This window comes from Tinamus guttatus, unplaced genomic scaffold (assembly GCF_059628265.1).
Source record: "Tinamus guttatus ecotype Peru unplaced genomic scaffold, ASM5962826v1 Tinamus_guttatus_pri_ptg000370l, whole genome shotgun sequence".
NCBI lineage: Eukaryota > Metazoa > Chordata > Aves > Tinamiformes > Tinamidae > Tinamus > Tinamus guttatus.
Genome location: NW_028288904.1, coordinates 59359 through 81803, shown reverse-complemented (window position 1 = coordinate 81803; position 22445 = coordinate 59359). Strand labels below are relative to the sequence as shown.

The 22445-nt window shown below is 46.1% G+C and overlaps 3 protein-coding genes and 1 pseudogene across 3 annotated transcripts; all 4 read left to right on the top strand.

Moving 5' to 3' along the window:
* Positions 1-6347, top strand: part of LOC104578076 (E3 ubiquitin-protein ligase RNF180-like) — a 76533-nt pseudogene extending 70186 nt beyond the window's left edge.
* Positions 6348-11228: 4881 nt separating this feature from the next.
* LOC148593582 (endogenous retrovirus group K member 24 Gag polyprotein-like) lies at positions 11229-12947 on the top strand. The gene has a single exon (XM_088530392.1). The coding sequence runs from the start codon at positions 11229-11231 to the stop codon at positions 12945-12947; it is 1719 nt and encodes a 572-aa protein (XP_088386518.1).
* Positions 12948-16391: 3444 nt separating this feature from the next.
* LOC148593581 (uncharacterized) lies at positions 16392-17479 on the top strand. The gene is made up of 2 exons (XM_088530391.1): positions 16392-17319; positions 17430-17479. Exons 1-2 carry the CDS (start codon positions 16392-16394, stop codon positions 17477-17479), a joined length of 978 nt encoding a protein of 325 aa, XP_088386517.1.
* A 550-nt stretch (positions 17480-18029) lies between these two features.
* Positions 18030-19748, top strand: LOC148593580 (endogenous retrovirus group K member 24 Gag polyprotein-like). Its single transcript, XM_088530390.1, has one exon. The coding sequence runs from the start codon at positions 18030-18032 to the stop codon at positions 19746-19748; it is 1719 nt and encodes a 572-aa protein (XP_088386516.1).
* The last annotated feature ends 2697 nt before the right edge of the window (positions 19749-22445 follow it).

Sequence of the window (22445 nt, the reverse complement as noted above, 5' to 3'; positions counted from 1 at the left end):
TAAGCACTTAATGCCTTTTTCAAATTGTTTTGAACTGTGAGGTTGCAAAAGAATTTATGTATTTTTTTACAAGTATTGTCTTTTGCTGGAAAAATAATTTGAAATTGCTTGGAGCCACCTTCTTAAATAACTTCCAGACTGAACATATACATTTTGCATGCAAATAGGATGGAAAGATTGTGGTTACAAATAGCTGTCCTTAATTTGAACATGCAAAAATAGTATTTTCATAGATGAAGTTTAGTAGAAAACTAAGATGGTTTAAAAAACAAACTTGATATCTCTGTTTTCTAATCTTCTGCAGGATGGCAGGAATATTAATTAGAATTAAGATGGATAGGAATGGCAAGAAGTGGAAGCATTTGAAAACTGATGGGGACAAAAGGGAAAAGAATTGAATCATAAACCAGTGTACTCCCATAATTTAGCAGTCACCATAAGGTTGTATTTTATGGAAATAATGCTTCATGGGTATGAAGTATTCTATGAAATGGTATGTAAATATATCAGAACATATATTAGGCAATTCATCCTTAATGTCAAGCAGGTAGACCCTATTTTACTTCAGATATTGTCCTTGAATTTGCAGAATTAGAATTCTGTGCCCTCATTCTGCATCTCGGATCAAATCCAAATTCTACTGTTGCTACTTGAGGAAATATAGAAGTTAAGAAGACAAATGCTGAATAACAGAGGAATAAATTAAATTAATGAACCATTTGGAACAATGCAGTAAAAGCTAAACTTAGAGCAAGCCAGACATTGCTCAACACAAACTTAAAATAAGATTAAGAAGATCATACTTTCACCAAATAGCCTACAATATAAAAGTATTGGAGGCTGCAGCTGTTAGGCTTCTTGCCAGCAGCCCAGAACTTGGGCCAGAACTGATCATGTACATTAAGACACTAAAAAAAGGAAAGGTATCTGGTTATTCTGACATAGTTGTGGTCACTTGCCTTGCTGAATGGAAAATCTGGACTACATATGACCTGTCATTTCAGTGCTAACTAAATCAATATGTGACTCGTTTGGAAAATCAAGCTAACTGATGAATTTATTACTCAATAGCCCACAATATGAAAATGTCATTCTTTTGAAGGCTTTTTTTTCAAAATAAAAAATAAATATTTCCCAGATAAGTACTCCCTTTATTTTGTAAAGAAAACATACACTCTATGTGATATGTTTCTACCCCTTTTAAACTGGTATCATATAAGAATGAGGAATGAGTTTTGTAAAGAAGCAGACATTGTGCATTGTACACATATGGCACATGGCTTGTGACACCATTATCAGCATTAATTGAAACCGTGAAAAGTTTTAACTTTCTGGGACAACTAATATTGTTATATACATATAGGTATTCAGTCATAACAAAAAATAAAGATATTTCCTGTAAGGTATTTTTTTTCCATAAACATTTGATTATATAATACATTTGCTTGTTTTAAAGACTTAAGATTTGAGGTTAGGCATGTAAATAAGAAAGGATGTATGCAAAAATTGTCCAAATAACTGCAATACTGCAGACAATGCTGCAAAGATTTGCATCCATACATACCATTACATGGTGAATAATTCTTAGAAAATTAAGTAAGCATGCTGATTTAATGACTGCTATAGATGTTTTAAATATCCTATACATGGGTGGATGGAAAAGCCAAATCCCATGATTAGTCCCTTTCATTGTAAAATAATAATATAACCAATATAAAACTAAAGCCATTTGGCCACCAGATAAAAAATGCTTTTAATAAACAGTAATCATTATCTAGGAAAATAATGACAGGAAAACAGAGAGTGCAACCGCAACAAAGCTGACTGTATTTGTAGATTTTTAGGCATTTTCATTTTTAAAACAGTTCTATAGCATTTTGATTTAAAATATATTTGGCAAAACCAATCGCTCTGCAGATTTAGTATGATGAAGATTTTATATATGTTAAGAAAAATATGTTCTCAATTTGGTTCTTATTTGGTTGGGGAGTGGAAATAACTATAAATATATGCTGCCTTTGAGACTACGACTAGCATTTCACCCAAGCTAGTTTATCTCATTAAAGTACCACTGTACTTTAAGTATTGTTCTTTGCTCTTATCATAGTTGGTCTTCAAACACAATAGGCTTGATTCCTGCACACACACACAAGGACATGAAATAGAATAAGGAAAAACAGACCTTTTAAGTGATGTATTAAAAGGAGTTTCTGTAACAATCATCTAAGCTATAAATATCAATCAAATATTTTTTTTTCTAAGCCTATGTGTGCTTATATATGTACAAGTATGTAGTTCAAACATAACCCCAAGCAGTTAGGTTCTTAAACCAGTAAATCTTATATGCTTAGTTTACATTTAACATGCTGATATTTCCAGTATATTCCTTGATATATCCAGCATTAAACCTTACTCTTAGAAATTTTTGCTGTTTTTAGCTTTCTGATTCTTTCAGAGGCTCTTTTTTTTTTTTTTTCCTCTAAACTAACTAACTTGGAACGCTTCCATTGCTCTTGTGTTACAAATCCCAAATTTCTTGATTTGTTCTTACTCAAATATCTTGGAAGGATTACTTCAAACTTAAGAATTAAGACATATTTCTAAGTTTAAATAGTAAAATAGTTGAGACATTTTGTACTATTAACAATATGTTCTAAATGATGACCTGAATTAAGCTACATTAGCACGAGCAGCTTCTAGTATTGCACTGGTTCTCAGATCTCCCAGATTGCTTTCTGCTCTTACAGTGGTTATTCAACCATCTAATTCTGTGTCAACTGGGTGAATGACTTTTAAGAAAAGGTTAAAAAAAAGCACATTTTACTTATTTGCAACAAATGTTTCCTTAATGCTCAAAAGCTGTTTCAAAATCAGGTGTTTTATAAATGGTTTTATAATTTTAAGTAGAAAAAGAAGGATATGAAAAAGGTGTATTATCCCAGAAATCTGAACAGATTACCAAAACAATTTGTTTTGGCCTTGATTAGTACCAATAGTTCCAAATCCACCTAGCTTCCATTCTCTATCTATATATACATATACTTAAGAGCAACTGACAATACCAGCAAAGCTACAAAATACATCTAAGCAGATGGAATTCCAATCTAGTATTTCTTCTTGTTATAGCATATACAAATAAATTACACATTCCAGTGACAGTGTACTGCAGAACTGACTGAGAGCAGCTCTGAGATATTAAAACAGAGCTAGTTTTGCAGAGTAATAGATACAGTTCCATGTAGGGGGACATTGTACAGGGGGGTGCCTTTGACCGTCCTTAACCTGGACTGAAAAGGCTGACGTGCAGAATCACTGAATTTCGGTAAACAACTTTTAAGGAAGTACCTCCTGTACTTGAGGAAGTTCCTAGGGCTGAGATACTGTTTTTAAATCTTGCGGTTAGGCCCTTGGATACGGCTTAGCAACCTATGATATGTTAGCACGTTAATGCTTGTAACCAATTACTGATGCTCTACCCAGATGTTGCTATGCAAATTGCTATATACTGTGATACGTAACGCGAAATAAACGAAGTCAGTTCCAGCTTCTATGAAGTTGCTGTCTGGCATTCCTGACCCGCTCCAAGCTGCAACAGTTCCAGACAACCTTGTCCTTAGGCAAAAGGCTTGACTGGATGACAGGAGATTACTCTGCAGGTGACTGAAATAGGGGAGTACGTTCACATGCAGGAAACCACTTCTCAAAATCTAAGGATAACTGGGATTTTATTTGTGAGCTTCGAAAAGTCAGACTTTTCCATGTGTGTATGCTGTGTTACGTTTACAAAAGGAAAGGTAAAGGGTTTTAAAAGATTGTACTAAATCCTAGAAGACTGAGAAGAATTTAGCCAGAATTTGAGTATATATGGAAAGAGTCCATAACCATGTACATCAAATGAATAGGTTGCAGCTTGCTGCTGTTATCCACTTTTGGAGCTACCTTCAGTCACTTGCACTTCCTGAGGAATTTTCTTAGCTATTCTCTGAGTTACCTATATTCATAATATAAAATTCAAAGCAAATTCATCTGCACTTACTGCTGATACCTATGACCATCAATAGAACCTGTTGTTAGGGAAGGTTAAGTGATTGGGGATTACAATCAAACTTCAGTGTCAACCTCTTAACAGTCATAAATATTTTACTATAATCTGTGATCATTTTTAATGTCTCTTTTGGATTCAGATGACTTAATTAAAATTAACTTGTGATCCCCAGAGTCCCCTCAGGAATACCGAGCACAGCAGATGCACTACTACACTATGGCAAAGACAGCTACAAACAGCCAAGAATACAGAAATCTACCACTGATTGGCAGATTTCAGTGGTAGGAGTGTTGCATATCAGAGGAAATAACTTATCTGAGTTTAATAATTTGTCAGAAATATTTTATACATAGCGTGAATGTACTACACAGCTCGAGCTGAGTGATAACTAAATAAGGCATTTAAATAGTAAGTTCTAGGGACCATAGCGCCACAGCAGTGTTACTAACAAATACCTATAATAAAGACATTTGTCATTATAGGCAGTGATATTTCAATTTGAAAGTGCCAGCATCCATAAAAAAGAATATTACAGAATGCTGCAGTCTTTTGCCCATCCAGGTACAAACATTGCTTTTAACTGCTGAATAAGTAGATATTTCAGGCATTAATTAATTCAGATGCCTTCTTTAAACCTATATTGGCAACATTCATTTTCATAGGTCAGAAAATAAATTAATTCTCCCAAGAATTCAGTAGTAAAGAGGCAGAGGGATGCCAAGGGTTTCTTACCATGAGCTTTCCAATATTGCTCAGATGTAGTAATGTTTCCAGGTTCAAACTGGATAAAATACAAAATTTCAGATCCAGTGCTACTCCACGGCTATTCTGTGCAGATCTCAGGCATTAAGTCACTTCAAGTGACTACCACTACCAGTTCTTCAGCTTGCTACTTATGCCGAGTCACCGTGCTCTTGCTTTATGCTCTCTGCTTCTGTGAACATAGCTTGCTACTTATGCTGAGTCACCCTGCTCTTGCTGCAACCATGATATAAGATATCAGCCGTGAAGAACTGGTAACTGCAAATAAGGTATGAAGGAGTCGCAGCTGTCTATAAAAACACAAACTTTTCCCAAGACGGGGTGGATCTCAGGCAAACTGTAAGAGGCCGGCTGGCTAATAAAAGCTTGCTTTTCAACCCACCAGGTTGAGTGTGCGGGTGATTATTGAGATTACAGACTAACATTTTGGGGGTTCGTCCGGGAGCTCAGTAATCGCCAGGCCCTCCCTGGTTGGGAAGGGCCGCTCGACTTCGCCGGGGGAACCCTTCCAGGGGGAGCGCTACCTGATGATGTTCCAGGTCCCCGGATTCCGCCTTCCCTTGATGACCGGGCGGCACCTCACAAGCTTAGGGGAACTCCAAGGTCCAGGGGGGAGCGCTACCTGATGACGTTCCAGGTCCCCAGATCTCGAAAAACCTCGAGGTAAGGTATCGTACGATTCAGGAGGTTAAGGGGTGCCCCGATTTCTGGTGTGGTGGACTGTGGGAGGTCTAACGAGACAATAACTCCCCACCTCCGGCACGCGTGGGACCCCACTGCGGTACCCTGGGTAAAAGGTTGGAATAGGTTGGAACGTTCCGCAGTAGTATCGTGGTCATTGTTATTTGTATCAGTTATCATGCTAATTGTTATTTGTGTCATTTGTGTTGTGTTCTATATTGCTTTGATCCATACAGAATGGGACAATCGAGTTTTGTTCCCGAAGGACCCCTTGATTGTTTTTTGTCAAATTTTCAAAATTTTAGGAGATGGACGCTCCTAAATTATGGGTTTAATATTAAGGCAGATAAATTGAAAATCTTTTTGTAAAAGTGAATGGCCAACTTTTGGAGTGGGTTGGCCTCCCGAGGGGCCTTTCGACCCTGACGTAGTCCGAAGAGTACTTTTTATCGTTATGGGGGATCCTGGCCACCCCGATCAGATACCTTATATCGTTCCGTGGAATTATATCCTAAAAGAACCCCCCCATTTGGCTACAAATGTGTATGGTAAAAATGTGGAAATGGGCACAAAGTACTAGCAATGAGAATGGGGGGGAAAGAAGCCCCCCATTCCATCTGTGCCATCCATGCCAAAATTCCCTGTTCTCCAGGAGCCACCCGAAGATCCGTTTTTACCACCCTATAGCCCCCAAGAAGCACAAAGCCCCCCTGTGATGCTGGTTCAACACGGTGGTCCTGTCCAGGATGACCCTTTATCTCCACCCACATCAGAAGGGGTCAAACTTATGGCCCGGTGGGAACTGGTGAAACCATCCCTCCTGACTCCACCAGCTCCCTGGTATCAGTTTTACCGCTAAGGCAGGTCCCTGGAGGAAGTGGGAGCGCGCCCTTCTCCACCACGGACCTGTATAACTGGAAGCAACAAAACCCTCCCTTCTCAAAAGATTGTGGGAGCATGATATCCCTTCTTAAATTTGTAATGTATAGTTATCAACCCACATGGGATGGTTGTCAGCAGCTCTTCCATGCTCTATTTACTTTGAAAGAGAGGGAGAGAATATTAAGAGGAGCTAGAGAATTGATACCAGGTATAGAAGACCTGACCGAACATGGTCGTAGAAACGTTCAAGATGAACGTGTGCCCCTCCAACGGCCAGAGTGAGATTACCATACAGTGGATGGGTGAAGGTCCACTGAGTTGCATCAGCAGTTTCTGACACAAGGATTTCAAAAAAACCTACCAGCCAGAAAACCTACGAATTTTTCAAAAGTAGCAGAAGTTAAACAGGGATCCTCTGAATCCCCAACTGCATTCTTGGAACGCCTGCTAGAGGCATATCGAATTTATACCCCTATTGATCCAGAGGACCCTGCAAACCAAAAAGCTATAAATCTGGCCTTTGTGTCTCAATCAACTCCAGACATAAGAAAAAAGATACAAAAACAAGATGGGTTTGCAGGAAAAACTAGAACCGAGCTAGTAGAAATTGCTCAGAAAGTATTTCATAGTCGGGAAACACCTGAGGATGCCTTGAAGAAAAAAAAATCACCAAGGCAACGATAGCAACAGTGGCAGCTTTACAAGCCACTCCACCCCATCGTCCTATAGATAGGAAGCTTCCCCAAGGAAGGGAAAGGAAGGATAACATGGGGAACCACCCCAGACGATCCATTCTTGACTGAGATCAGTGCATGATTTGTAAAAAGAAAGGACATTGGAAAAATGAGTGTCCTTACCGAAATGAGCCACCAAACTTGCGAGAAATTCTATTTATGAAAAAAGAAAACAACTGACGGGGCCGGGGCTCTGGCAGCCCTAAGAGCCCAGGGTAACTTTGAAGATTTGGGGGCAACCTGTGTCGTTCCTTATTGGAACCGGAGCATCACACTCAATAACTTAAAGAACCATTAGGCCCCCTGTCCCAAGAAACAACTAGGGTACAGGGTGCCACCGGACGGATGGCAGCAGTTACGTAAAAGACGGAGTCCGGTATGCAGGGGCCACAGTGGTAACACAAGAAGGCCGAGTAATATGGGCCCAATTGTTCCCGTGTGGTAGTTCGGCACAAAGAGCTGAACTCATTGCTCTGACACGAGCACTACGGTGGGCAAGAGGAAAGGCGGTAAACATCTATACTGATAGCCGGTACGTCTTTGCCACTGCCCATGTGCATGGGCAGATATACAAAGAAAGGGGGCTATTAACATCAGAAGGAAAAGGCATAAAAAATCAAGAAGAGATCTCAGCCCTACTGGAAGCTCTGTGGGCCTCCCCAAGCAGTAGCCATTATCCATTGGCCAGCACACCAAAAGGGAAATAGTCCCCAGATACAGGGCAACGCTCTAGCCGATAGAGAAGCAAAACAGGTGGCTCAACAGCCAGTGGGGCCACTACAAATATTAACATTAATGCCTCAGACCCAATGGCCTGAAACACCCCCCGAATATACTGAAGCTGAGAAAGATTTATCTAAAGGACCATCAAGGGGAAGAGGGAGATGCAGGATGGTGGTAGCTGCCAGGAGGAATACTGTGTTTATCCGAACAGATGGCAGAAACCTGGCTATGAGACTTGCACTCCAGCATGCACCTCTCCCCTAAAAAGGCACTTGAGTTGGTATGACCTCACCTCTGGATGCCAGGTCCGTGTCAGAAGTTGGAGAGGATCTCTGCCTGATGTGCTACATGTGCTCAAGTGAATCCAAAAATATCCTCACCAAACCAGGGGACTAAAGAAGTGGGGGACGCACCAGGGGTTCCCTGGGAACTAGACTTTACCGAGATAAAACCCGGAAAGTTAGGATATACGTATCTACTGATATTCGTGGACACATACTCGGGATGGGTGGAGGCTTACCCAACAAAAGCAGAAACCGCCGCTATAACTGCGAAAAAGCTCATGCAAGAAATAATTAATTCCTCGGTTTGGTTTACTACACAGTTAGTAGCAAAAGCCTTGGAAATCACCTGGAAATTGAGGTGTATCTACCACCCCCAGAGTTCAGGAAAGGTAGAAAGAATGAACTGTACCTTAAAGGAAACACTTACTAAATGGAATATTGAAACAGGGGCTAACTGATTCGATTTACTCCCAATGGCTCTTTTACGAGCACAGTGCACCCCATATAAGATAGGACTATCCCCCTATGAAATACTCTGTGGGAGACCCCCGCCTTAGTTCCCCAAAACCATGAGCATTACTAACAGCTCTCCAGTGTTCCTCCAGGCATTACAAAAGGTACGAGAGCAAATACACCGAGGCTTGCGAGATCACTATGAGAGCCAGAAGCCTATACAAGAGCCAGCTCACCCATACCAACCGGAGGACTTGGTGTACATCAAAAGGTTCCGAACAGCATCATTGGAACCTTGGTGGACAGGGCCACACCAAGTGATACTTCACACTCCAACAGCGGTAAAGGTCGCCGGAAAAACTGCATGGATTCATCACTCCCACGTGAAACCAACTCCTCCTCAACCGAATCTAGAGTCAGATAAGTGGACTATTTCCAAGGACCCTAGTAACCCACTAAGGGTCACAATATGGAGAAAATGAGTAGACAGATATGGGGAGCCTGGTTAATTTTAACAGTGTGTATGCAAGCTTTGGGGTTAAGATATGACCACAGTCCTTATTGCCCCATTAACTGGAAATGGGAAATTAGGGATACTGTAAATAGGAAGCACAATCCAATAAACACTAGTGACGCCCCTGAAATAACAATTGATTTATGCAAAATAGGGAAACCCATATGACGAGCCTCGGCAACGGGAGGAACAGGGTACCAAACAGGGGGTCATGGCAGCAGCGGCGGCTCAGGGATGTGTTCCCCATTTTGGGGGAGGAATTACTACAGGAGGTACAATACTACGTATGTCCTGCTACAGGAAATCCTGGGTGTCAAGGGGATGGCCAGTTTCACTGTGCCAAATGGGGTTGTGAAACAGAATCCTCCTGGGGGCATCATGACCCCTTCATAAGAATAGAGCGGGGTCTGAAGGGTAAATGCAGTATACCCGGAACCTGCAAACCAATCCTTTTTAAACCCCAGTATTGGGGCCAATACGGAACAACCTGGGATACGGGCAGGGCGTGGGGACTACGGCTGTATGTCCACGGGCCTGACCCAGGGGTCTCCATAACAATACAGAGGCATTCCCCTACTTTTGAGAAAGATTCCTGGCTATGCCTAGATCCGAGACCCCCTTACTATATAGGCGTAGCTACTGAAGGAGCACCTACTCCCAGGAAGCACTCAGACAAGTGTACATGGGATCACCCCAGATTGACCCTTGGGGATGTGCAGGGAGCAGGACTATGCTTGATCGCTGCAGGGTGAGAGATACCCGCCTTGTACCAGAAAAATTGTAACCGAACACTAAGAGTTAATGTTACGAGAACCAGGTATTATGAGGCCCCAACAGGGGCGTGGTGGGCCTGTGTGAGCGGGCTGACTGACTGTGTAAACACCCAGCAACTTGAATCCTTGGGCGCAGGGCCTGATTTCTGTGTATTAGTATATGTTCTACCCCAAGTGTATTCGTATGGTGGGGATAACGGAAGGGCCCACCTGAGCTACATTGAACACCATCATGGGAGAGAGAAAAGAGCTGCCCCTATCTTAATTCCATTACTGGTTGGGGCAGGAATAGCTGACTCCACCGCGGTCGGGGCTTCTGCGTTAATCATTCAAAAACAGGGATTGCAGGACTTAAGCTCACGAGTAGACCAAGATATGGGTTATATGGAAGAGACAGTGGGAAGATTGGAAAATCAAGTGGACTCTTTAGCTGAAACAGTCCTCCAAAATAGAAGGGGACTAGACCTTCTCTTTATGAAGCAAGGAGGCCTATGTGTAGCTCTTGGAGAAACATGCTGCTTTTATGCAAACCAGTCAGGAGTCATTAGGGAAACATTAGCCATGGTGAGCAGAAATCTAAAAGAAAAATATTACAACGGGACACAAGAACAGAATCTGTTCCAGTCGTGGTATGACTTGTCCCCATGGCTCACCACCCTAATGTCCGCAATAGCTGGTCCCGTAATATTAATTATTTTTATGATCATTATCCCTTGCATCTTAAAATGCTTCTGCACTCATATCGCTAGTACAATTTCAGAGGCAAAAATAATGGTCACGAGGACGTACTATGACCTGCTCCCAGGAGAAGAGTATTACCTCAATGGTTTGAGGTAGGGGAGTGTAGAGAGCATTGTTCAAACCTGGTTAATGGAAAAAGGACATAGCCAGGCAGAGCTGATACGGAGGGCTTAAGTAAGACAAAGGACAGAGTTTCCTTGAGATAAAGAAGTTGATGCAGCTGCACAAAACAAAGGCAAACAGGAACCGGTTTGGTACCGGAAGAATGAAGAAGCTGCTTGCTTATCTACCGTAATCTGGGCTGGCCAGACAGAAGTTATCTTTCGAATAAACAACCAAAATACCGGTCGAGTAAACAACCAAAATGTATAAGAAGCAAGCTAAAACGACTAATAAACGAGTTCTGTTGATGACCAACGGGTGTCTGCAGTCTCCCTCTCTCCGACAAATGGTGACCCCGACGTGATCGCCACGAAGGAGAGAAGTATTAGAGAGTCGGGTTCCGCAGCGCAGCCGGGACGGTGCCGAAGCCGCCATTGGAGCGGAGAGGAACGACACCCCCCTTGGCCACATCGGTGAGTAAGGGGCCGTACGCGCCACCGAAGCCTGGAGAAAAAGTAACTGCTAGCGATAAAAATGGATAGGCAAGTGGCGTATGAATTATTTATGCGCACGTTGCAACAGTGCAATGTGGAGGGGTATGAAACAAAGGATTGGAAAAAGGAATTGCCAGGTTTGCTTGAGTGGGGTCTTAACAAGGGATGCTTTAAGAACCCACATACAGTACATGAGCTCACGGAGTGGCGAAAACTTGGGGAGCTTTTATGGGCGGCAACTATAGATGAGGACAAAAGCGCGAAAAAGCAGGGACGAGCCGTACACAACGCTCTTTTACGGCGGGAATCGGAGAAAAGAGCGGCTAGTCATGCGCTTGCCGCGCAGCATAATAATGCTCGCTATGAATACGGGGACGAGCCCTTAGCTCCTGGGACACGTACATTTATCATCCCTCAGAAGGGCGAGCCGAAGGAGAGTGAGGAAGAAAAAGGGAGCGTGGAGCGGCCGCCACCGTCGGCCCCTCCCGATCTCGATTCCGCCACTTTGAATTCGAATATGTCTCCAAAAGGCGCAGCCTCCGCTGCCGTCCTTAGCGCTCGCCCCTTGGAGGGAGCATGGAGTGAGTTCACCAGAAAACGGGGCGAAGCATGGCAGGAATTAGCCAAACACGCTGCAGAAGAGGGGGATCCAGAGTTAGGGGAGTTAAGAATGCTGGCTTGCCCGGTGTTGTATACACCCTTTGTAGACCCGCAGGGAAATCAACAGATGAGGGCGGAGTATACTCCGATGGACTGGAAAATGTTGATTCAATTACGAGATACAGTTAGACAATATGGATCAAAAAGTGAACCCGTAAAGCAAATGCTGGACTATATGTTTGATACGACCATCTTGTTACCAAACGATTTACGAGCCCTACAGCGGCTCATATTGACGGCACATCAGCAGATGCTCCACGGGGCTCACTGGCAGACGTTGGCCCATGATGCAGTTGCGGTCAATCGGCAACCCGGGGATCCCCTCCATGGGGTAACAATGGACGAACTTTTGGGGGTAGGACCGTACGTACGTACGGAAGCCCAGATCCTTATAGGACCTGATAAGGCGCGAGAAGCCATGAGGTTGTTCCGGGCAGCGCTAGATCGTGTTAGAGAGCCGGGGGGAGCGCCACCGTATATGGGGATCAAACAGGGTAGGGAGGAGCCACTGGGGACATTTATAGATAAGGTGGCGGCGGCTATAGATAGAGCCGGGGTTCCCACCTGGATGAAGGGAGCACTGTTAAAACAATGTGCCATTCAAAATGGGAACGAGAAGATTAAACAATTGATTGGGACCCTGCCAGGAGGGTGGAGCATAGAAGAACTCTTAGAACGGGCCGCCACCATGCCCTCGGGAAATCAGGCATTTTTGGTGGATGCAATCAAGGGACTGGGGGAAGGCTTAAAGGAACAGGCTGCCTGTATGCAGACTCAAGTTCTGGCAGCTTTGGCCCCTCTCCAGGCTTCGGGGGGGCTCATGAAAAATAAGCAGAATTCTGCTCCTGGCCTGAAATGCTATCGATGTGGCAAACGGGGGCACATCCGACGAGAGTGCCGAGCTCCTGAAGTATGGTGTCCTCAATGCCAAGCCAGCTCTCACTCCAGCGGAGCCTGTCGTAAGCTATCGGGAAACGGGAGACCCAGCGCGACTGGCCGCGCCCAGACACAAGTAGCCAGAAAGCAGCAAACAGCGCTTCCTACGGTCTGCAGCCCGCAACCCCAGGATCCCTCGGTTTGGACGTGGCAGCAGATGTAAAGACAACACTCTACACTGATCGCCCGGAAAAGGTTCCTACCGGAATAAGAGGACCGCTGCTCGTAGCAGGCAGGCCCACCGGTGCCTTGCTCCTAGGACGCTCGTCTACCTCGATGTTGGGGTTGTTTGTGTTACCTGGAGTCATCGATGCCGATTATACCGGAGAAATATGCCTGATGGTATACACACCCTTTCCACCCATTACAATTGATAAAGGACAAAGAATCGGGCAACTGATTCCAATACCCCATTTAGCGGCGGAAATTTCCCCCAAAGATGAACAACCCCGGGGTGACCGAGCTTTTGGCTCCACAGGGCTCACGCTCCTCACTGTCGATCTATCGGAACGGCCCAAAAAGGAGGTGCGGATAACATTTAAGGGGGAAACGATAAAAATCGCAGCCCTATTGGATACCGGAGCCGATACAAGCCTTATCTCTCCTGGAAGCTGGCCCAGTCGCTGGCCTACCTTGGCATCAGGTCATACCATTACGGGAGTAGGCGGCCTTACACTAGCCAGAAAAACCCCCTTGGTAGGAATATCGTTGGAAAACAACCACGTCAGGGCGGCGCTCTCTGTAGTTCCGCTACCCCAGTCCGTACAATGTCTAATCGGCAGGGATATACTGGCTCAACTGGGGGTTATACTAACCAACGAACACCCTTTAATCTGAATGCCATTGCTTGGTCATTCCCGTTGCCACTAACCTGGAAATCGGATGATCCGGTGGTGGTTAAGCAATGGCCGTTGAAACGGGAAAAGTTGGAGCAGGCCCATTTGCTTGTAGAAGAACAGTTTAAACAAGGACATTTACAACTCTCAACGAGTCCCTGGAACTCGCCCATATTTGTGATCAAGAAAAAATCGGGCAAATATCGCTTGCTCCACGATTTACGGGCTGTTAACGCCCAAATGGAACCGATGGGGGCATTGCAGCCTGGACTTCCAAACCCAGCCATGATTCCTGAGGGGTGGGACGTTCTGATAATAGACCTCAAGGACTGTTTCTATACTATACGGTTACATCCTCGAGATTCCAAGCGATTTGCCTTCACGCTCCCTGCCATAAACAGGGGCGAGCCAGATAAAAGATATGAATGGACAGTTTTACCACAGGGTATGCGCAATTCCCCTACCATCTGTCAGTTATTTGTGGATGCGGCTCTTCAACCAATCCGCCGAGCTATGGCAGAAACTCTAATTTATCATTATATGGATGACATTTTGTTCGCACAAGCGCACCAGTTCACAGACAAACAACTGCAGTTCATTACTGATATGCTCGCCCGGCAATCACTAGTGATTGCACAAGAAAAAATACAACGCGATCCTCCCTGGAAATACTTGGGCTGGGCCATAACGAAGCAGTGTATACGACCGTTGAAACTGCAAATCGACACAAAGGTCACCACACTTAACGAAGCACAACGTTTACTTGGTGACCTACAATGGCTAAGGCCCGTCGTTGGCATTCCCAATCACCTTTTGCGGAAGCTGCAACCCCTGCTAAAAGGCGTAGATCCTTGCACGCCGGTCCACTTGACAGAAGAACAGGTGACGGCAACGCGCCTCATTAGCCAACGCGTGTCGGAAGGCTTTGTATGCCGTCGTCAACTTGCACCTATTGATCTCACTATATGGTTTAATCACGATCACCTACTTGGTGCACTGACTCAATTAAAGAAAACGGGGGAACTAGGGGTGTTGGAATGGCTGGCCCTACCCTTACAACATAGAAAAACATTAACAACAAAAATTGAAGACGTAGCAGAACTAATAAAAAGGGGTCGCCTACATGTCAACGAAATAGATGGACAGGATCCTGCAACAATAAATATACCCATGGAGAAGGCCACCCTCGACTGGTATCTGCTCAACTCTCAGGAATTGGCAGTAGCACTCCTAGGAAGCAGTTCCAAGGTGCAAACAAGCCCTCTGCAGCCAAAAGCATTACAATGGCTGGGGGAGTGGGACTGGATAACGAAACCTTTGAGGGAGGATAGACCAATCCCCGATGCCACGACAGCGTTTACTGATGCCGGAAAGAAATCTCGAAAGGCTGCTATTGTATGGAAAAGGATGGGCCGCTGGGAGCAACAGATACTGGAAGCGGAATCAACGGACAGTTTACAGACTCTTGAACTATTGGCTGTCGTGTGGGCAGTAACCCACCTTTCGGGACCGCTGAATGTGGTCTCGGACTCTCTTTATGTAGTGGGAGTGGTTGCCCGGATTGAAGATGCATCAATTAAGGAAGTTAACAACCAGAGACTATACCAGCTGCTTCTACAATTGAAAAGGGCCCTGCGCTCCAGAACCTCGCCATACGCGGTTCTGCATATACGAAGCCATAAATGGGACCTTGGACTGGGAGAGGGCAATGCATTAGCAGATAGACTAGTAATGTCGGCCCTCGACGTAGGGCAACAAAAAATGGTTTTGGCCAGGGAGGCCCACGATAGGTATCATCAAAATGCGAAGGGTCTGGCACGGCAATTCTCCATCAGCATAGCCAGTGCTAGAGCCATAGTCAGAGCCTGTCCGGTCTGCAGTCAACACAATGGGGGTGTAGGATTAGGGTGTGGTGTTAACCCAAGAGGTACCCAATTTAATGAAGTGTGGCAAATGGATGTCACTCACTTTGCTACTTTTGGGAGGCTAAAATATTTGCATGTAACAATTGACACGTACAGCAGGTACATCTGGGCTACAGCACAAACGGGAGAGAGGGCGCTTCATGTCATAAGACACCTCTCTAGCTGTTTCGCTGTCATGGGAGTTCCAAAAATGATTAAAACAGATAACGGACCCGCTTATGTCAGCCAAAAGCTAAGAACTTGGTTGGAGAATTGGGGGGTGAAACATGCCACTGGAATCCCCCACTCCCCAACAGGCCAAGCTATAGTAGAAAGAGCAAATCAAACCTTAAAACGGTACCTTCTCAAGCAAGATGAGGAATTAGACCCCCAAACCCGACTCAGCAAGGCAATGTATGTGGTCAACCATCTGTGTGTGTTTGGTGAAGGTGGGGCCCCTGCCGCTGTTTTGCACCGGCCCCCCCAGGAAGACAAAGAGAAAGATCAGGCAGTATGGGTCAGGTACAGGGACCCACGTACAGGCATTTGGCAGGAAGCCGCTAAGGTGCTTTATTGGGGAAGGGGTTACCTCTGCGTTTCCACACCAACAGGAACCGTCTGGGTACCAGCCCGGTGGACCAAGCCCGCTCTGAATCGACACTTGGAAAAAACGAGCACCCCGTCTGAGGAAGAAGCGGTCGACAGTGAAGAAGGAGGAAGACAAGACGACGACTAACAATGCTTCTGCTACTAATACTTTACTATTGTTGTTGTAGTAATTTCGCAATTTATGTACGCCCCCAGCCTAAAGCAAATGTATGGGTAACATTGGCTAATCGGACTGGGCAGGATTCAATATGCCTAAGCATGTCCACACCCGGTAACCCTTTCTCAACGTGTTTAGTGGGAGTCCCTTTAGAACAATGGCCAATCCCGAGGGAGGTTGGCTCCTTAAATGCGAGTAGCGAAGGGAAGAAGGTGATGGATGATTGGGATACTTGGATCCCGCACCTGCCCCGGGCTCCCCTAGAACCCCAAGAGTTGGAAATCTTAGGCTCCTTGCATGCAGACGTCTGCGTTAAGTTCAATTGGACTAGTGTGTTACGAGGGACCGGCATGAACCAAATATTACCCGTGAATGTTTCTGCATCCTGGGGGAACGAAACCTTATGGTGTAATTACACCTCTAGCAATATATCAAAATCAAATAATGCCCCACTGCAATTGCCATCGGGAATCTTTCTGATTTGCGGTGATAGGGCCTGGCAGGGCATACCTTCCAGGATGATAGGGGGTCCCTGCACCCTAGGGCGATTAACGCTCCTCACCCCCAATACTTCCATGATCCTCGACCTGCATCGTAAATTTGGAAGAGTTAAAAGAGGGATTTACTCTCACCAATTTCAAAAGGAATGTGATTCTGAGGCAAAGTTCTGGTCCAAGGGAGAGGTAATTGCAGCATCCATCCTGGCGCCCGGGGTCGCAGCAGCACAGGCCCTCACTACTCTCAGAAAGATGGGATGTTGGCTTGCGAAACAAACAAACGACACATCCCGAGCAATTTCTGATCTCTTAATGGATGTGGACTCTGTCCGACATGCTACTTTGCAAAATCGTGCTGCCATTGATTTTCTGCTCTTGGCCCACGGGCATGGGTGTGAGGACTTTAAGGGGATGTGCTGCATGAATCTCTCCGACCATTCTGAATCGATTCACCGTAGCCTCCAAAACCTAAGAGATCTCACTAATCAACTACAAGTGTCCTCTGGTTTTGGTTTTGAGGATTGGCTTAAAGGTTTTGGTCTAGGTCCTTGGGTCACTTCAGCACTAAGAGGTCTGGTTACTATGGTTCTTATGATAGTGTTACTTTTGCTTATTATGCCTTGTATGTTTCGCTGTCTGCAGCAGATGCTAATGCGAGCCGTCGAAGGCCGTATGAGCCTCTTAGCTCATAAAGAAAACAGGGGAAGTGTAGAGAGCATTGTTCAAACCTGGTTAATGGAAAAAGGACATAGCCAGGCAGAGCTGATACGGAGGGCTTAAGTAAGACAAAGGACAGAGTTTCCTTGAGATAAAGAAGTTGATGCAGCTGCACAAAACAAAGGCAAACAGGAACCGGTTTGGTACCGGAAGAATGAAGAAGCTGCTTGCTTATCTACCGTAATCTGGGCTGGCCAGACAGAAGTTATCTTTCGAATAAACAACCAAAATACCGGTCGAGTAAACAACCAAAATGTATAAGAAGCAAGCTAAAACGACTAATAAACGAGTTCTGTTGATGACCAACGGGTGTCTGCAGTCTCCCTCTCTCCGACAAATGGTGACCCCGACGTGATCGCCACGAAGGAGAGAAGTATTAGAGAGTCGGGTTCCGCAGCGCAGCCGGGACGGTGCCGAAGCCGCCATTGGAGCGGAGAGGAACGACACCCCCCTTGGCCACATCGGTGAGTAAGGGGCCGTACGCGCCACCGAAGCCTGGAGAAAAAGTAACTGCTAGCGATAAAAATGGATAGGCAAGTGGCGTATGAATTATTTATGCGCACGTTGCAACAGTGCAATGTGGAGGGGTATGAAACAAAGGATTGGAAAAAGGAATTGCCAGGTTTGCTTGAGTGGGGTCTTAACAAGGGATGCTTTAAGAACCCACATACAGTACATGAGCTCACGGAGTGGCGAAAACTTGGGGAGCTTTTATGGGCGGCAACTATAGATGAGGACAAAAGCGCGAAAAAGCAGGGACGAGCCGTACACAACGCTCTTTTACGGCGGGAATCGGAGAAAAGAGCGGCTAGTCATGCGCTTGCCGCGCAGCATAATAATGCTCGCTATGAATACGGGGACGAGCCCTTAGCTCCTGGGACACGTACATTTATCATCCCTCAGAAGGGCGAGCCGAAGGAGAGTGAGGAAGAAAAAGGGAGCGTGGAGCGGCCGCCACCGTCGGCCCCTCCCGATCTCGATTCCGCCACTTTGAATTCGAATATGTCTCCAAAAGGCGCAGCCTCCGCTGCCGTCCTTAGCGCTCGCCCCTTGGAGGGAGCATGGAGTGAGTTCACCAGAAAACGGGGCGAAGCATGGCAGGAATTAGCCAAACACGCTGCAGAAGAGGGGGATCCAGAGTTAGGGGAGTTAAGAATGCTGGCTTGCCCGGTGTTGTATACACCCTTTGTAGACCCGCAGGGAAATCAACAGATGAGGGCGGAGTATACTCCGATGGACTGGAAAATGTTGATTCAATTACGAGATACAGTTAGACAATATGGATCAAAAAGTGAACCCGTAAAGCAAATGCTGGACTATATGTTTGATACGACCATCTTGTTACCAAACGATTTACGAGCCCTACAGCGGCTCATATTGACGGCACATCAGCAGATGCTCCACGGGGCTCACTGGCAGACGTTGGCCCATGATGCAGTTGCGGTCAATCGGCAACCCGGGGATCCCCTCCATGGGGTAACAATGGACGAACTTTTGGGGGTAGGACCGTACGTACGTACGGAAGCCCAGATCCTTATAGGACCTGATAAGGCGCGAGAAGCCATGAGGTTGTTCCGGGCAGCGCTAGATCGTGTTAGAGAGCCGGGGGGAGCGCCACCGTATATGGGGATCAAACAGGGTAGGGAGGAGCCACTGGGGACATTTATAGATAAGGTGGCGGCGGCTATAGATAGAGCCGGGGTTCCCACCTGGATGAAGGGAGCACTGTTAAAACAATGTGCCATTCAAAATGGGAACGAGAAGATTAAACAATTGATTGGGACCCTGCCAGGAGGGTGGAGCATAGAAGAACTCTTAGAACGGGCCGCCACCATGCCCTCGGGAAATCAGGCATTTTTGGTGGATGCAATCAAGGGACTGGGGGAAGGCTTAAAGGAACAGGCTGCCTGTATGCAGACTCAAGTTCTGGCAGCTTTGGCCCCTCTCCAGGCTTCGGGGGGGCTCATGAAAAATAAGCAGAATTCTGCTCCTGGCCTGAAATGCTATCGATGTGGCAAACGGGGGCACATCCGACGAGAGTGCCGAGCTCCTGAAGTATGGTGTCCTCAATGCCAAGCCAGCTCTCACTCCAGCGGAGCCTGTCGTAAGCTATCGGGAAACGGGAGACCCAGCGCGACTGGCCGCGCCCAGACACAAGTAGCCAGAAAGCAGCAAACAGCGCTTCCTACGGTCTGCAGCCCGCAACCCCAGGATCCCTCGGTTTGGACGTGGCAGCAGATGTAAAGACAACACTCTACACTGATCGCCCGGAAAAGGTTCCTACCGGAATAAGAGGACCGCTGCTCGTAGCAGGCAGGCCCACCGGTGCCTTGCTCCTAGGACGCTCGTCTACCTCGATGTTGGGGTTGTTTGTGTTACCTGGAGTCATCGATGCCGATTATACCGGAGAAATATGCCTGATGGTATACACACCCTTTCCACCCATTACAATTGATAAAGGACAAAGAATCGGGCAACTGATTCCAATACCCCATTTAGCGGCGGAAATTTCCCCCAAAGATGAACAACCCCGGGGTGACCGAGCTTTTGGCTCCACAGGGCTCACGCTCCTCACTGTCGATCTATCGGAACGGCCCAAAAAGGAGGTGCGGATAACATTTAAGGGGGAAACGATAAAAATCGCAGCCCTATTGGATACCGGAGCCGATACAAGCCTTATCTCTCCTGGAAGCTGGCCCAGTCGCTGGCCTACCTTGGCATCAGGTCATACCATTACGGGAGTAGGCGGCCTTACACTAGCCAGAAAAACCCCCTTGGTAGGAATATCGTTGGAAAACAACCACGTCAGGGCGGCGCTCTCTGTAGTTCCGCTACCCCAGTCCGTACAATGTCTAATCGGCAGGGATATACTGGCTCAACTGGGGGTTATACTAACCAACGAACACCCTTTAATCTGAATGCCATTGCTTGGTCATTCCCGTTGCCACTAACCTGGAAATCGGATGATCCGGTGGTGGTTAAGCAATGGCCGTTGAAACGGGAAAAGTTGGAGCAGGCCCATTTGCTTGTAGAAGAACAGTTTAAACAAGGACATTTACAACTCTCAACGAGTCCCTGGAACTCGCCCATATTTGTGATCAAGAAAAAATCGGGCAAATATCGCTTGCTCCACGATTTACGGGCTGTTAACGCCCAAATGGAACCGATGGGGGCATTGCAGCCTGGACTTCCAAACCCAGCCATGATTCCTGAGGGGTGGGACGTTCTGATAATAGACCTCAAGGACTGTTTCTATACTATACGGTTACATCCTCGAGATTCCAAGCGATTTGCCTTCACGCTCCCTGCCATAAACAGGGGCGAGCCAGATAAAAGATATGAATGGACAGTTTTACCACAGGGTATGCGCAATTCCCCTACCATCTGTCAGTTATTTGTGGATGCGGCTCTTCAACCAATCCGCCGAGCTATGGCAGAAACTCTAATTTATCATTATATGGATGACATTTTGTTCGCACAAGCGCACCAGTTCACAGACAAACAACTGCAGTTCATTACTGATATGCTCGCCCGGCAATCACTAGTGATTGCACAAGAAAAAATACAACGCGATCCTCCCTGGAAATACTTGGGCTGGGCCATAACGAAGCAGTGTATACGACCGTTGAAACTGCAAATCGACACAAAGGTCACCACACTTAACGAAGCACAACGTTTACTTGGTGACCTACAATGGCTAAGGCCCGTCGTTGGCATTCCCAATCACCTTTTGCGGAAGCTGCAACCCCTGCTAAAAGGCGTAGATCCTTGCACGCCGGTCCACTTGACAGAAGAACAGGTGACGGCAACGCGCCTCATTAGCCAACGCGTGTCGGAAGGCTTTGTATGCCGTCGTCAACTTGCACCTATTGATCTCACTATATGGTTTAATCACGATCACCTACTTGGTGCACTGACTCAATTAAAGAAAACGGGGGAACTAGGGGTGTTGGAATGGCTGGCCCTACCCTTACAACATAGAAAAACATTAACAACAAAAATTGAAGACGTAGCAGAACTAATAAAAAGGGGTCGCCTACATGTCAACGAAATAGATGGACAGGATCCTGCAACAATAAATATACCCATGGAGAAGGCCACCCTCGACTGGTATCTGCTCAACTCTCAGGAATTGGCAGTAGCACTCCTAGGAAGCAGTTCCAAGGTGCAAACAAGCCCTCTGCAGCCAAAAGCATTACAATGGCTGGGGGAGTGGGACTGGATAACGAAACCTTTGAGGGAGGATAGACCAATCCCCGATGCCACGACAGCGTTTACTGATGCCGGAAAGAAATCTCGAAAGGCTGCTATTGTATGGAAAAGGATGGGCCGCTGGGAGCAACAGATACTGGAAGCGGAATCAACGGACAGTTTACAGACTCTTGAACTATTGGCTGTCGTGTGGGCAGTAACCCACCTTTTGGGACCGCTGAATGTGGTCTCGGACTCTCTTTATGTAGTGGGAGTGGTTGCCCGGATTGAAGATGCATCAATTAAGGAAGTTAACAACCAGAGACTATACCAGCTGCTTCTACAATTGAAAAGGGCCCTGCGCTCCAGAACCTCGCCATACGCGGTTCTGCATATACGAAGCCATAAATGGGACCTTGGACTGGGAGAGGGCAATGCATTAGCAGATAGACTAGTAATGTCGGCCCTCGACGTAGGGCAACAAAAAATGGTTTTGGCCAGGGAGGCCCACGATAGGTATCATCAAAATGCGAAGGGTCTGGCACGGCAATTCTCCATCAGCATAGCCAGTGCTAGAGCCATAGTCAGAGCCTGTCCGGTCTGCAGTCAACACAATGGGGGTGTAGGATTAGGGTGTGGTGTTAACCCAAGAGGTACCCAATTTAATGAAGTGTGGCAAATGGATGTCACTCACTTTGCTACTTTTGGGAGGCTAAAATATTTGCATGTAACAATTGACACGTACAGCAG